The 17,441-nt window shown below is 43.7% G+C and overlaps 1 protein-coding gene across 1 annotated transcript; it reads right to left on the bottom strand.

Annotated features, from left to right (window-relative positions):
- Positions 1–906: 906 nt before the first annotated feature.
- Positions 907–1,652, bottom strand: LOC147993095 (calmodulin-like protein 3). The gene has a single exon (XM_087542240.1). It carries the CDS (start codon positions 1,564–1,566, stop codon positions 1,006–1,008), a length of 561 nt encoding a protein of 186 aa, XP_087398366.1. The 5' UTR covers positions 1,567–1,652; the 3' UTR covers positions 907–1,005.
- Between the last annotated feature and the right edge of the window lie 15,789 nt (positions 1,653–17,441).

The raw sequence follows: 17,441 nt of genomic DNA, 5'->3' as shown, positions 1-17,441 counted from the left end.
GTATTTTGACAATAAGGCGAGCTTCAAAAGAACCGGCTCTCAGTCCCTAAACTCTGCCTCCCCCCCCCCCCCAAATACCAAAAAGGGAAACATAGGTTCCATGATGGCTTTTACACTTTACTCGAGTCATTTGGAAAACCATGCTATTAAGAAGGGTTGCAACTTGGAGGTGTTCTGGGAATCGACTGCACGTATGCACCTGCAAAAATCCCATTACTTGAGAGAGAAACCCTAAATGTGTAATTGTTACCCTCAAGAAACAGGGCCTAGAGGCTCCAGGGCAGTCCGGTCCCTCTAGTATTCCGCTCCCTCTGGCCATAAGATCCAACCAAATCTGGCAAAATATAACCTTCACATTCCCTCCAACAACACTAGACACACCATCAAGACATCGTCGCCTCACCTCCCCAGAAAAGATACTAAACCTAACTAACAAAGAAACGGGAGCCCTCCCGCCGGTCAGGGATCAGCTGCACCTCCAAGGGCTATAGGGCAACCAGAGGAGAGACGGAATCGACAGGAGGCATGAGTGGCTGGGTGTTGGAGATAGGATCTTGAAGAGCGCATGTTCATGTCATGCCATAATTTCAGTGGGGGGGTGGGGGGCCGACCCAACTTTTCTTCTAATCATCTACAAAATCCTAATGAAATTGCACCATATACTTTCCTAAATGGTGAAACGCTTCCTGTCGGAAAGCAAGTGCTCCAGTGCGCGACAATTAGCCTTGCGTATTTTCATGTTTGCCCAATTGTTTGGCAGAAAAGAGAGGGAACGAATAGTGATGTAAAAAACCTGAATTAAAGCGAAGCGCTCCAACGCAAGAGAATTAGCCTTTCCCATCTTCATGTTTGCCCAATTGTTTGGCAGAAAAGAGATCGGACAAATAGTGAGGTAAAAAGCCTCAATTAAAGAGAAAACATTTGCATACTGACATACATTATTCATGCCACATTTTACAACTTATTACATTAAGGAAGCAAGGTAACAAAAAGCGTTGTAGTTAACTAAACGACATTCTCCATCATCTTTCTAAACTCTAGGAAGCTGATCTTCCCATCTCCATCCTCGTCGAAGACGCGGATCATCCTTACACAATCCTCATATATCGCCCCTTCTTTCCACCCTAGCCTCCTCATCACGCTCCACAACTCTCCGGCGCATATGAACCCGTCCTCGTTACGGTCAAAAACATAAAAGACCTCCTCCAGCTCGTCCTCGCTCGCTTGCTTACCGTCCATCAACTCATGTACGACACCAATTCCTTCGCACCCTTGGTACCTCCACCCGGTCACACCTAGCCTCGTCGTGACAATTTCTATGTCACCAGAGCTCAATTCGCCGCCGCCAACTAGTTGCACTGGCGGTGCGCGGCTATCATCAAGCACCTTCGAGTCGACGGCAAGGGTGCCATCATGCACTAGGTATTTTGTAAGTGTGCGCAAGAATCCCCAGATCTTTTTGCTTACCAGGATGATATCTACAATCAATGGCCGCAAGATCAACATCAGGAGAGATGACACCAATGCGATTACGATGTTTTGATCCATAATCACCATCGCCGACATGAAAAAGAGAGAGAATGAAATATATGTAGCTTGATGTAGACAGTGGTTTCAAATGGAACATTTTCCAGGCACATAGACATGGCCATATATATAGTAGGCCGGTCCATGACTCTGAGATATGTAGCACTAAAAGATGCCGCCCATCATCAGTTCGGAGAAATTGAGAGGAAGATGGATATCTTATTCATTGCTATCCTTGTCCTTTCCTGAACATTAGTTCACATATATCACAGATGACTTCACAAGGCTAATGTTTGACTCTGAACGAAACTTCCTGGAAATCTCTTGCACATATAGGACACCACCGATGCAGCTTCCTGGAAATTTCCTGGCATATAGGACACCACCGAAAGTTGTTGGCTCATCATCTCTAACAAGAACGAGACATGTGAGAGTTAATGCTACAAAGTTAAGGACCGCACCATTTTGGTGATATGGTGACATTATGACCATCACTGTATTTATTAACAAAGAGTAAAATACAATAATGTTCACTCTAAAGATATTCTTGGTCGCTCGGTCCACTTTATTTGTTGGAATTTTCTGTCCACTTGTAGAGGGTACAATTCCATTCCACTATGCTAAAAAAAACAATTCCATTCCACAGAAAGAAAGAAACAAGTTTGTTTTAGGGGAAAAAGCGATGTAAATAAACTTGTAATTGCTCGGAAACAGGCCAGGAGAAGCTCGGTCCAAGTTTTGGGCCCAATCGCTCTCAGGTTGCTGATTCCCTCGCAATGTACAGCGAAAATGTTCACATTTGAGAGTCGTCAACCTTCACTCGTCAACGCTCACCGCCGGCGTCTACACTCTCCAACCACCATGGTGTCTGGGCCCCGCTGGGCGCGGTGAACTGGGACTGCTTTGCTCCCAAAAAGGTCCAGGTCTTCTTCTGGATTCCTCCGCATGGTAAGGGCAACTTCAAAGCAGGACGTAAACGGCAGTTCGTTTTATCCGCTTTTTGTCCGTTTACGTCCGCCTATTTTATATGATGCGCTGGTCACGCGCTCAACGCGTGGCCGCATTTGATCCGCACGGTATCCAAATACATAATTTTTTGCCAACACATTTTTTTATTTCATCAACGACATTTTAATACATCAGAACATTCACCATTTCTTAACTACTCCCTCCGTTCCCAAATATAAGTCTTTTTAGAGATTTCAACAAGTGATTATATACGAAGCAAAATGAGTGAATCTACATTCTAAAATATGTCTACATACATCCGTATGTTGTAGTACATTTGAAATGTCTAAAAAGACTTATATTTAAGAACGAAGGGAGTAGAATAGTAAGACCAAAGAAAATAAGAACCACAATTAGATATTTTAACATAAATCCAACTTCCATAATTGCTCTCATAAGTTGGATTAATATCTTCTCGATGCCTTTATTGTTGATCTGCGGCTTCTCGATCTTGCAAACTTCTTTCTTCTTCAATTCTAAAAAAGTAGATGTTGCTTCCCATCTAATCCCATCTCTAGTCTAATCTCTAGACTCTATTTTAGCAAAGAGTGCATGACCATCTATCAAATTTTGCCCAATCAATAGATTGATGTATTCTTCTTCTCAATACCAAAACTTGCATCCATCGTACACACAAATTTACGAATGAGCCGAGAGCTATTGAACATGCGCCGAATCTGGAAGCACAACTGAAGCAAAACAAGCATATAGCTTATCTTTTCTGCAGTTGATGAACACCCACCCGGGATGTTCCGGCATGGTAGAAACGCGGCGAACGAATTACCGCAGGCAGTCATCGAGCGGCAACGGTGAGCCAACAAGCCGCTGGGCCAGCACCGAGGCCGGACGACGGCCGGACATATTTTTACTGGCGCTGTTCCGGCGGGGTAGATCCGAGCGGCTAGAGACGGACTCAATGCCTACATGCAGCGCAGAGGCGTTGCCAGAGCTGTGCGGTCTGGTGCCCGGCAAATCCATGGCTAGGCACAGCCGCTGGCGGCTGGATGCGGCTAGATGCGCTCAAATCCGGCAGCCTGGCTGGACAACGACGCGGCCAAGACAAAGGCCGGGGGGCTAGGGGGTGAGGCAGGAGGGGGGACGTTGGGCTGGACAACGAGGTGGCAGAGAAAATTGCGGCGGCTACGATGGTGGGTGTAGGGTTCGAGGGAGGGGGGAGGGAGGGGCGGCGCGACTATGGGGAGGAGGAGAAAAAGGGGCATCCGTGTCTCCAATGGGTGGGCTAGTAGAGGACACATGCACGCGTCGCGCCCATCCGCGCGTGTCCATTTTGACGCAAACACGACTGAAAGTTAGGCCGGAAATGGATCAAAAGCGGAAAAAAGTGAACGTTTGTCCGTTTGTACCCGCGTGTCAGGCCACTTTTTGTGTCCGTTTATCGTCAAAAGAGACGTGACGAAACCATTTGAGGTCGTACGTTAGAGTTGGCCTAACACTCACGCGGCTACGCGGCTCCCTTGAGGACATCTACGGTCCCCGATATGCTTTGATCCCCGCCGCGTCATCTGCACCACAGCCTAGCCAACACCGTCGTCCTGCTGTGTGATAGTCTGACTTAATAGAGATGATAGACTACTCATATCAATAAGGAATTTCTTCCTTTCCGGAAGCCCATTCAGACAGAACTCCAAAGTTAAGTGTGCTCAGTTTGGAGTAATTTCAGGATGGGTGACCGACCGGGAAGTTGGTCCCAGGTGCGCATGAGTGAGGACAAACTGCGCAGAAAAGACTAGTATTGATCTGTGGGGCCAGTCTTGATCCCGCCAGGAGTAACGACCACCGGCGGGTGTGTCTGGGGCGTTACAAGTTGGTATCAGAGCCGATTCTCGCGGTTACACGGATGTTTGTGGACAGGTGCATGGTCATGTTGTTCATGACGTTCGTGACCCGTCGTGGCACACGACATAGCACATGTACCGAACTGAATGCACAGATGTATGTGCCAAGAGGAAACGTTCCTGTGGCCCGACGAAGAATTGTTGATTTTCCCCTTGTCGTACACACATCACCCTTTGTTTCTGAAACCAAAAGTCCTATTTCTCGGATTTATATTTTTTAGAGCTTGTAGATAGTTAATTGAACTACAACAATTGGTTGTAATTTTGGTTCATGACCTGCACCATCTGCAAATACACATCTAGTATCCAAGAAAGTTTCTGTTCTGTCACTCAGGGTCATACTCACTGCAGATAGTAGATATACCTTCTGTCGGGTTTGAAATAAACTAAAAAAAGTAACATGTACATCATTAGGAGCCATGAAAATCATCTAAAAAAGTAAAAATAGAGGAGAGGGTCTAGTGAGTAGCTGGGTCCCTAGCAACCAAAAGAAAAAAGAGCAAAACAGAGACTAGTTACTTACTGTTAACTGTCTTATCTTGTGTTGTATGTCATGCAATTTTCTGTTCAGCTAACTGCATGACAAATATTAATTATTCAGTAGGCTACATTAGTAATTTGATTTTTCTTGTTTGGTGCAGTTTGGAGAAACTCATGGTTATTTCCCATTATGTTTCCCTTTCACACTAATAGCGATTGATTTGCACCATCCAGGGAGGCCTGCATTATGCAAAATGTCTATATCAACTAGAGAAATAGGGGAAATCAGTAAACATTATTATTCTTATGCCTTATCTAAATAGCTTGAGAAATTCCTTACATGGAATACATCATATATTTATCTGTGGTTAATCCTTCCTTATTTAAAATATGTGTTCGTTAAATGTCGATGGGCAGGGCATATATACTTGATTGGGTATACGAAATCTGAATGTCAGTGCACATGATCTTACTAGCTTCTAAATCCGCTGAGCTGTACTGATGATGGTGTGTTTGCTACTCACACATTTTATCCAAAGGATCTTTATGTAAAAACGATGGCCACTTCTAGGTTGCTGGTATGTATTTTCACACCATATGTATGCTTGTGCTTACCCCCATCCGTCTCGGCACATTCAACTCAAATTTGACCAAATACTGAAGATGGTGCACTTGTGGGTGCTACGTGCCATGTATCTTGGCCAATCTCAAGGAAATAAATAGTAAAGGCAGCAGTGTTTAGTCGTCCGCCATAGGGAATCATCGGTGATATTAATTAGTATATCTCGGCCCATTGTTCTTGCTAATGAAGACTGTTACCAACATTATCCTTTCCTGTGTCTCAAAACTGTCAACCTGACTTATAGAATGATCTTTTTCTTTAGGATTCATGTTTTTTTATTGTTATTATACATTACAATGAGTTCATTGTATTCAGTTTCTTTACAACTTCATGCACCTAAGCTATTTGCAGAAGGAGGGGAGCTGGCCTTCTTCACGTCTCGGGGCAGCGTCTTCCTTGGATTCAACAAGGAAGGGACCCGGCCTTCTTCATGTTGAAGGAAATATGCCCTAGAGACAATAATAAAGTTGTTATTTATATTTCCTTATATCATGATAAATGTTTATTATTCGTGCTAGAATTGTATTAACCGGAAACTTAGTACATCTGTGAATACATAAACAAACAGAGTGTCACTAGTATGCATCTACTTGACTAGCTCGTTAATCAAAGATGATTAAGTTTCCTAACCATAGACATGAGTTGTCATTTGATTAACGGGATCACATCATTAGAGAATGATGTGATTGACTTGACCCATGCATTAGCTTAGCACGATGATCGTTTAGTTTGTTGCTATTGCTTTCTTCATGACTTATACATGTTCCTCTGACTATGAGATTATGCAACTCTCGAATACCGGAGGAACACCTTGTGTGCTATCAAACGTCACAACGTAACTGAGTGATTATAAAGATGCTCTACAGGTGTCTCCGATGGTGTTTTTTGAGTTGGCATAGATCGAGATTAGGATTTGTCACTCCGTGTATTGGAGAGGTATCTCTGGGCCCTCTTGGTAATGCACATCACTCTAAGCCTTGCAAGCATTGTGACTAATGAGTTAGTTGCGGGATGATGCATTACGGAATGAGTAAAGAGACTTGCCAGTAACGAGATTGAACTAAGTATGAGGATACTGACGATCGAATGTCAGGCAAGTAACATACCCATGACAAAGGGAGCACCATATGTTGTTATGCGGTTTGACCGATAAAGATCTTCATAGAATATGTAGGAGCCAATATGAGCATCCAGGTTCCGCTATTGGTTATTGACCGGATATGTGTCTCGGTCATGTCTACATAGTTCTCGAACCCGTAGGGTCCGCACGCTTAACATTCTGTGACGATTTATATTATGAGTTATGTGATTTGATGACCGAAGTTTGTTCGGAGTCCTGGATGAGATCGGGGATATGGAGAGGAGATCGATATATTGGAAGGCTATATTTGGACATCGGAAAGGTTCCGTGTGATTCGGGTATTTTTCGGAGTAACAGAGAGTTACAGGAATTCGTATTGGGCCTTAATGGGCGATACGGGAAAGGAGAGAAAGGCCTCAAGGGTCGCTGCGCCCCTTCCCCATGGACTGGTCCGAATTGGACTAGGGAAAGGGGACGCCCCTTTCCTTCCTTCTCCTTCTCCCTTCCCTTTTTCCTATTCCATGTGGGAGGTGGAATCCTACTAGGACTAGGGAGTCCTAGTAGGACTCCAGACTTTGGGCGCGCCCTATGAGGGCCGGCCTCCTCCTCCCTCCATCATTTATATACGTGGCCAGGGGCACCCCATAGACACACAAGTTGATCATTGATCTCTTAGCTATGTGCGGTGCCCCCCTCCACTATAATCCACCTCGGTCATATCATAGCGGTGCTTAGGCGAAGCCCTGTTCAGGTAGCATCATCATCACCGTCATCACGCCGTCGTGCTGACGAAGTCTCCCTCGACACTCTGCCGGATTGTGAGTTGTGGGACGTCACCGAGCCGAATGTGTGCAGATCGCAGAGGTGCCGTACTTTCGGTACTAGGATCGGTCAATCAAGAAGACATACGACTACATCAACCGCGTTGTCATAACACTTCCGCTTACGGTCTACGAGGGTACGTAGACAATACTCTCTCATCTCGTTGCTATGCATCACCATGATCTTGCGTGTGCGTAGGAAATTTTTGAAATTACTACGTTCCCCAACAGTAGCATCACAGCCAGGTCTATGCGTAGATTTTATATGCACGAGGAGAACACAAAGGAGTTGTGGGCGTGGGTATATACATATTGCTTGCCGTCACTAGTTGATTCTTGATTCGGCGGTATTGTTGGATGAAGCGGTTCAGACCGACATTACGCGTACACTTACGCGAGACTGGTTCTACCGACGTGCTTCGCACACAGGTGGCTAGTGGGTGTCTGTTTCTCCAACTTTAGTTGAATCGGATTCAATGAACATAGTTCTTTCTGAAGATCAAAAAGCAATCACTATATCATGTTGTGGTTTTTTGATGCGTAGGTAAGAACGATTCTTGCTCAGCCTGTAGCAGCCACGTAATACTTGCAACAACAAAGTAGAGGATGGCTAACTTGTTTTTGCAGGGCATGTTGTGATGTGATATGGTCAAGACGTGATGAGATATAAATTGTTGTATGAGATGATCATGTTTTGTTAAAGTTGTCGGCAACTGGCAGGAGCCTTATGGTTGTCTCTTTATTGCATAACATGCAAGCGCCATATAATTGCTTTACTCTATCGCTATGCGATAGCAATAATTGAAAAAGCAATAGTTGGTGAGACGACCATGTGACGACACGTTGATAGAGATCAAGATGATGGAGATCATGGTGTCATGACAGTGACGATAGAGATCATGACGGTGTTTTGGAGATGGAGATCAAAGACACAAGATGATGATGGCCATATCATATCACATATTTTGATTGCATGTGATGTTTATCCTATATGTATCTTATTTTGCTTAGTTCTGCGGTAGCATTATAAGATGATCTCTCACTAAAATTTAAGGTATAAGTGTTCTCCCTGAGTATGCACCGTTGCGACAGTTCGTCGTGCCGAGACACCACATGATGATCGGGTGTGATAAGCTCTACGTTCACATACAACGAATGCAAGCCAGTTTTGCACACGTGGAATACTCGGGTTAAACTTGACGAGCCTAACATATGCAGATATGGCCTCGGAACACTGAAGACCGAAAGGTCTACCGTGAATCATATAGTAGATATGATCAACATAGTGATGTTCACCATTGAAAACTACTCCATCTCACGTGATGATCGGTCATGATTTAGTTGATTTGGATCACATGATCATTTAGATGACTAGAGGGATGTCTATCTAAGTGGGATTTCTTAAGTAATATGATTAACTGAAATTTAATTTATCATGAACTTAGTCCTGATAGTATTTGCATAACTATGTTGTAGATCAATAGCTCGCGATGTAGCTCCCCGTTTATTTTTGATATGTTCCTAGAGAAAACTATGTTGAAAGATGATAGTAGCAATGATGCGGACTAGGTCCGTGATCTGAGGATTATCCTCATTGCTGCATAGAAGAATTATGTCCTTGATGCACCGCTAGGTGACGGAGCTATTGCAGGAGCAGATACAGACGTTATGAACGTTTGGTAAAGCTCGATATGATGACTACTTGATAGTTTAGTGCACCATGCTTAACGGCTTAGAACCGGGACTTCAAAAACGTTTTGAATGCCACAAAGCATATAAGATGTTCTAAGAGTTAAAATTGATATTTCATACTCATGCCCATGTCGAGAGGTAGAAGACCTCTGACAGTACTTTGCCTACAAGATGGAGGAGAATAGCTCAACTAGTGAGCATGTGCTCAGATTGTCTGGGTACTACAATTGCTTGAATCAAGTGGGAGTTAATATTCCAGATAAGATAATAATTGACAAAGTTCTCTAGTCACTATCACCAAGTTACTAGAACTTAGTGATGAACTATAATATGCAAGGTATAACGAAAGTAATTCCCAAGCTCTTTGCGATGCTGAAATCGGTGAAGGTAGAAATCAAGAAATAGCATCAAGTGTTGATGGTTAACAAGACCACTAGTTTCAAGAAAAAGGGCAAAGGGAAAGAAAGAGGAACTTCAAAGAAGAATAGAAAGCAAGTTGCTGCTCCCATGAAGAAGCTCAAAGTTAGACCCAAGCCTGGAACTGAGTGCTTCTACTGCAAAGGAAATGGTTACTGGAAGTGGAACTGCCCTAGATACTTGGCGGATAAGAAGGATGGCAAAGTGAACAAACGTATATATATATATTTGATATACATGTTATTGATGTGTACTTTACTAGTGTTTATAACAACACCTCAGTATTTGATACTGGTTCAGTTACTAAGAGTAGTAACTCACAAAATGGGAGTTGCAAAATAAACAGAGACTAGTTAAAGGCGAGGTGATGATGTGAGTTGGAAGTGATTCCAAGGTTGATAAGATCACCGTCACACACTCCCTTTACCTTCGGGATTAGTGTTGAACCTAAAATAAATGTTATTTGGTGTTTGCGTAGAGCATAATATGATTGGATCATGTTTATTGCAATACAGTTATTCATTTAAGTCAAGGATAATTGTTATTCTGTTTACATGAATAAGACCTTCTGAGGTCATAGACCCAAGGTGAATGGTTTATTGAATCTCGATCATAGTAATACACATATTCATAATATTGAAGCCAAAAGATGCAAAATTAATAATTATAGTGCAACTTATATGTGGCACTGCCGTTTAGGTCATATTGGTGTCAAGCGCATGAAGAAACTCCATGCTGATGGGCTTTTGGAATCACTTGATTATGAATCATTTGATGCTTGCGAACCATGCCTCGTGGGCAAGATGACTAAAACTCCGTTCTCCGGAACAATGGAGCAGGCAACTGACTTATTGGAAATAAAACATACTGGTGTATGCAATCCGATGAGTGTTGAGGCTTGCGGTGGGTATTGTTATTTTTTGATCTTCACAGATGATTTGAGCAGATATGGGTATATCTACTTAATGAAACATAAGTCTGAAACATTTGAAAAGTTCAAAGAATTTCAGAGTGAAGTGGAAAATCATCGTAACAAGATAATAAAATTTCTACAATCTGATCGCAGAGGCGAATATTTGAGTTATGAGTTTGGTCTTCATTTGAAACAACGTGGAATAGTTTCACAACTCACGCCACCTGGAACACCACATCATAATGGTGTGTCCGAACGTTGTAATCATACTTTATTGGATATGGTGCGATCTATGATGTCTCTTACCGATTTACCACTATCGTTTTGGGGTTATGCAGTAGAGACAACTGCATTCACGTTAAATAGGTCACCATCTAAATCTGTTGAGATGACACCGTATGAACTATGGTTTGGCAAGAAACCAAAGCTGTCATTTCTTAAAGTTTGGCCTTGCGATGCTTATGTGAAAAAGTTTCAAACTGATAAGCTCAAACCCAAATCGGAGTAGTGCATCTTCATAGGACACCCAAAAGAAACTATTGGGTACACCTTCTATCACAGATCCGAAGGCAAGATATTATGTTTCTAAGAATGGATCCTTTCTAGAGAAAGAGTTTCTCTCGAAAGAAGTGAGTGGGAGGAAAGTAGAACTTGCTGAGGTAATTGTACCTTCTCCCAAATTGGGAAGTAGCTCATAACAGAAATCAGTTCCAGTGATTCCTACACCAATTGGTGAGGAAGCTAATGATGATCACTACAAAAAATATGTCAACTAGTGACCTTCTGTCAGTGACCCTGGAAGAATTGGTCATAGATCTATGACCATTTCAGACCAATTGGTCAAAAGCTCTCCGGGGGGCTCCAAACCCTAAACTATAACGACCATTTTGGACAGAAAGGTCGTAATTTCCTTACATAAAATGGTCATAAAGCAGATAGCACTGGTCTGCTGCCTTATTTCTAGCAGATCATGACCAATATAGATGGTCATAACCTTGTAAATTGTGCTGGGTTGCTATGACTAGGCGCCACCTCATTAGTTTTGCCTATGTGTCATGTCCATGTGGCAGTTTTTGCCCTAGGTTGTGAAGCAACCTATATTTCTGTCATTCCCAAAATTCCCAAAAAATCTCATAAATTCTTTGGGTCATATTGTAACACCCCGGATGTAACTTCCCTATTTTGTACTCCAACTCTTGCCGTTTCCGGCGTTAAGTTATATTTATTTCTCGGGTTCGGGTCTTTGTCTCTGTGTGTTGTTTTCGTTTTCATGCATCTCATATCATGTCATCATGTGCATTGCATTTGCATACGTGTTCGTCTCATGCATTCGAGCATTTTCCCCGTTGTCCGTTTTGCATTCCGGCGCTTCGTCTCCTCCGGTGGCCATTTCTAGCTTTCTTTCGTGTGTGGGGATTAAACATTTCCGGATTGGACCGAGACTTGCCATGCGGCCTTGGTTTACTACCGGTAGACCGCCTGTCAAATTTCGTATCAATTGGACTTCGTTTGATACTCCAACGGTTAACCGAGGGACCGAAAAGGCCTCGTGTGTGTTGCAGCCCAACACCCCTCCATTTTGGCCCAAAACTCACCAAACTCTGCTCCATGTCCTAGAGCGTTCGATCACGATCGCGTGGCCGAAAACCGCACCTCATTTGGACTCTCCTAGCTCCACTTATGCCTATATATACACCCCCCTCGAAAATCCCGGGTCTCTACCACCCCTAACCCTAGATCCATCTCTCCCGCCGCCGCCGGACGAAACCGCGCGAGCCGGACATGTCCGGATAGCCCGCCGCCGCCACGTGTCGCGTCTTGATTCGCCCCGCCGCCCGGTCCACATCGCCGCCGCCTCCCACCGACGCGGGCCCGCAGGCCCAGCGCCGGCCCGCTCCCGCGCCCGGCCGGGCCACCCGCCGCCGCCTGGCTCCCTCGGTTTTGGACATATAATATATCAAAATGTTCGCCTCGGCGAGTACATAATTTCGTTCCATTCCATCATTTTCATTTGAGTTCATCTTGATGCCCAAAATGCTGTTAGAAGGAGGCTTCGTGAGTTAATTGTTAGATCTGCTAGTTCATTTTAGACTTTTGTAAATTTTTCCATGATTATTGTGTGCATGCCATGCCTGTGAGTCCTTCATATGTTTTGTTAAGCATTTTGTCTTCTTTCCAGAGGTGCAACCCATGCATTTTTAGGATGTGTGTGGTGACTTGTGCAAGCTTGCAAAGTGAGGCACCTGGTAAATCTGTTTTCAGGGACTTAGTTGTTTTCACTAAGTCTGGGATATTTTAGTTCATGATGCCATATGTTCAGCTTGTTTCCTAGTGATCCGTGCCTCTTTTGAGGATGATCAGTAAAGGAGTTTTGTTAATCATGTTATGATCTATCCATCCATGTCTTTGTTTGCAATTATGGAGCACCATAGCTTGAGTCAATCGAGCTCTACTTTTGCTTCGTGGTGAATCTGGGTAGATCGTCAACTCGTTTGCGATTTTGCCGGCGTTGTTGTAGTTGATCCGTGCATGATATGCCATTGTTCTTGCCATTTCTAGCTTGTATTTTGTTCCTTCGTAATGGATGTATGCTTGCCTTGCTGTGACTTGCACCATGGTGAGTGCATCGAGCTTGTTTACATGCCTTCGTGAGTTATATTTCAGCATGTCTCAGTTTTCACTGTCTGAAAACTGATTGTGTTTTATGCTATATTCGTGTGCCCGTTAATATATTTTGTGAACCCTTTTGGCCACAGGTCACTTTGGGTCTTTTGTTAAGCTTGTTGAGTAGTTCCATGCCATGTTCTTACTTGTCATGTTCAGGTCATCTATCATGTTGTTTTGCTGCTCCGAAGAGGGCTTCGTGATCTGAAATTTCAGACTAGTGTTAATTTCACTAAGTCTGGAATCTGTTTTGCATTTGCGTTTTTGCCATGCTTGTTTGAACCTCTTAATGGATGAATTGGCCATGGCTCAGTTCTAGTCTTTTGTTAAGCATCTTGTGTGCATCCCTGCCATGTATTTTGTTGTCTTGTTTGGTGGCTGTAGCATGTTAATTTCATTGCATTTAGATGCCTACTTGCTGTAAATCGCAGACCGGTGTCATATCTTAAAACGCTTGCCATTTCCAAACCGTAACTCCGATTCCAATGATCTTTATATCGTTTTCAAGCGATTTAATCCCCTCTATCCAGTGGAACCCTTGGAATTCCAAGTTGAGGCCAGGTTCATGCATTTCCTGTCATATCTTGCATTTTGCATCCCGCATCGCATTCCATATAGCATATCATCATTTCATCATATTGCTTGGTCTTGCACGTGGTTGATTGTATCCTTGTTGCTTGTTTGTCTTGTTGGGTAGAGCCGGGAGACGAGTTCGCTACCGAGGAGCCCGTTGAGTTTGCTTGTGAGGATCCAGTCAACTCTGACAACTGTGCAGGCAAGATGATCATACCCTCGAAGTCACTACTATCTTTGCTATGCTAGTTTGCTCGCTCTTGCTATGCCAATGCTACGATGCTTACCTTTTGCTTGTCAGCCTCCTAATTGCCATGTCAACCTCTAACCCACCTTGTCCTAGCAAACCGTTGATTGGCTATGTTACCGCTTTGCTCAGCCCCTCTTATAGCGTTGCTAGTTGCAGGTGAAGATTGGAGGCCGTTCCTTGTTGGAACATCTTTTATTTACTTGATTGGGATATCATTATATTGCTATGTTATCTTAATGCATCTATATACTTGGTAAAGGGTGGAAGGCTCGGCCTCTCGCCTAGTGTTTTGTTCCACTCTTGCCGCCCTAGTTTCCGTCATATCGGTGTTATGTTCCCGGATTTTGCGTTCCTTACGCGGTTGGGTTATAATGGGAACCCCTTGATAGTTCGCCTTGATTAAAGCTTTTCCAGCAATGCCCAACCTTGGTTTTACCATTTGCCACCTAGCCTTTTCCTTCCCTTGGGTTCTGCAGACTCAAGGGTCATCTTATTTTAACCCCCCCGGGCCAGTGCTCCTCTGAGTGTTGGTCCAAACCCGTCAGCCGCCGGTGGCTACCAGGGGCAACTCTGGGCTGGCCTACCGGAAGTTTAGACAATCTGAGTGTGCCATGAGAAAGAGATATGTGCAGCTCCTATCGGGATTTGTCGGCACATTCGGGCGGTGTTGCTGGTCTTGTTTTAACCTGTCGAATTGTCTTGTTGTACCGGGTTACCGAGTCTGATCGGTGTGTCTCGGGTGGAGGTCTATTCCTTCGTTGACCGTGAGAGCTTGTCATGGGCTAAGTTGGGACTCCCCTGCAGGGATTAAACTTTCGAAAGCCGTGCCCGCGGTTATGGGCAGATGGGAATTTGTTAATGTCCGGTTGTAGATAACTTAAACCTTAATTGATTAAAATGAATCAACCGTGTGTGTTGCCGTGATGGCCTCTTCTCGGCGGAGTCCGGGAAGTGGACACGGTGTTGGAGTTATGCTTGCGCAGGTTGTCCTTCTAGATTCTCGCTAGCGCTTTGCCTCCTCTTCTCTCTCTCTTTTGCGTATAAGATAGCCACCACATATGCTAGTCGCTTGCTGCAGCTCCACATATATTTGCCTTATCCATTCCTATAAGCTTAAATAGTATTGATCGCGAGGGTGCGAGATTGCTGAGTCCCTGTGGCTCACAGATACTATAATTCCAGATGCAGGTCCAGGTGATTTCGCTCCAGGTGACGAGTACGAGCTCAAGTGGGAGTTTGACGAGGACTCTCAGCGTTATTATGTTTCCTTTCCCGATGATCAGCAGTGGTGCCTAGTTGGGGTTTGATTCAGGGCCTTGTCGCATGTTGGGTTCTTTTCTATTTTGGAGCCGTAGTCGGGCCATGAGTGATTGTTTGATGGATGTTATTTATGTACTCTGATGTGACGTGGCGAGTGTAAGCCAACTATGTATCTCCCCCTTTTATTACATATTACATGGGATGTTGTAATGATTGCCTGACTTGCGACATTGCTTTCAATGCGGTTATGTCTCTAAGTCGTGCCTCGACACGTGGGAGCTATAGCTGCATCGAGGGCGTTACACATATCTTCGTCAAATATGTAAAAAACCTTCCTTTCCTAGTTTAAAAATAATTCAAAAATATTCATTTTCCTATTCTTTTCAAAACAACAGTTTGTGAAGGAAGTACCACTTTGGCATGTCCAAATAGTATCCATTTTCTACAGTGCTTTCCTATGCCGAAATAACCATCCTCCACCAAATGACAGCTCAATCCATTCATTATTTTGAGCCGAGCTTCAACATTCGTATTTATGTCCAGTGTGGTAGTTTGCAAAGCAAGTACCACCTAGGATCCTCCTTTTGAGCTAAAAATTTGTGAAGACGGTCTTCTTAGTAACTGATCATCCTCAGCCAAAACTCACGCCCATTAGCCATGTACATTTCCCGTACCTCTAATCAAACACTTGGTTGCTAATTCATGTTTGAGCATCAATCGGTCTCCTCGTGAGAATCTTATGTTGTAATTTTCTTCCTAGCACCTACCTGGGGAGTGCCCAACCCACTAGACATGCCTAGGCTGCCCAGAACACATGGCAACGCCACGATCACGCGGTGACCACGCGGCGGGCATGCGAGTTTACGCGCTCTAGAGTTGGGGGCCTCGACCACCGCCCAAACCTCGACGCATCGCCACCAAACCATGTATTTATGATTAAGTAGGTACTTATGTAACTATAAATGATTTTTGGAAAAAATAAATAGTAAACTATGAGGCAGTTGCAGTTCAAATTTGACCCGCTTCCTACTTAATCGGTGGGAATTTGTCTTTTTCACCAGAGGTGGATCAAAACTTTTGACGCCCAACCATTTTGTCAATTGTGCATTAAATGTGGCCTAGTATTTTGGAAAATTTATTTGGTCCAATTTTGCAACAAATATATGGTAGGTCCTTCACAAAAAAAACTCATTTCGGGCACTCGGAAAATGGAAAAATGTATTTTCCGTGCAAAGAAAATGAAAACTCCCTTAGTCAACATTGTTTAGAATTCCAAGATACACCCTTGTGCACAATATGAGATCATTTGAACAAACTATGCCATGAATGTGGCCATAAGATTGATCATTTGGCTTGAAAGCCATGAATCTTCATGCGTGATAGCTAATTTCTGAGAACACTTTTTAAAAATAATTGCCATATTACAAGTTTATTATTTTTTCTGGAAACTTGATCACATATAATGACACAATGCGAAGGTTTCCCAATTTTTTGTTTTTTTCTTAATTTTTTATGCCCGTTTCAAAATGCGGTCAAAACGGCGGGCTTGACCGTTCCTAGCTAGTGGTTGAATCTTGCAAAACTTTTCATGTTTCTCTGATTAAATAGATACTTATGTAACTAGAAATGATTTTGGGAAAAAATATAGAGCAAATTATGAGGCAGCCGCAGTTCAAATTTGACCCGCTTCCAGCTGAATCGGCGGAAATTTGTCTTTTTCACGAGAGGTGGATCAAAACTTTTTACACCCAACCATTTGGTCAATTGTGCATTAAATATGGCCTAGTATTTTAGAAAATTTATTTGGTCCAATTTTGCAACAAATATATGGTAGGTACTGTTGGGGAACGTTGCAGAAAACAAAAATTTTCCTACGGTTTCACCAAGATCCATCTATGAGTTCATCTAGTAGCGAGTGATTAGATGCATCTATATACCTTTGTAGATCGCGAGCGGAAGCGTTCAAAGAACGGGGTTGATGTAGTCGAACACGACGTGATCCAAATCACCGATGACCAAGCGCCGAACGGACGGCACCTCCGCGTTCAACACATGTATGGAGCGGATGACGTGTCCTCCTTTCTTGATCCAGCAAGGGGGGAGGAGAGGTTGATGAAGATCCAGCAGCACGACGGCGTTGTGGTGGATGCAGGGCGTCACAGTAGCAGGGCTTCGCCGTGTACTACGAGGGAGAGATGTAACAGGGGAGAGGGAAGCACCAAAGGCTGAGGTATGAAGTCCTCCCTCTCCTCAACTATATATAGGAGGGCCAAGGGG

The sequence above is a fragment of the Triticum urartu genome, chromosome 1A (genome assembly GCF_056163025.1).
Source record: "Triticum urartu cultivar PI428250 chromosome 1A, HENAU_Tu73, whole genome shotgun sequence".
Taxonomy (NCBI): Eukaryota; Viridiplantae; Streptophyta; class Magnoliopsida; order Poales; family Poaceae; genus Triticum; species Triticum urartu.
Note: the sequence above shows the minus strand (reverse complement) of the source record. Positions and strands in the feature narration are given on the sequence as shown.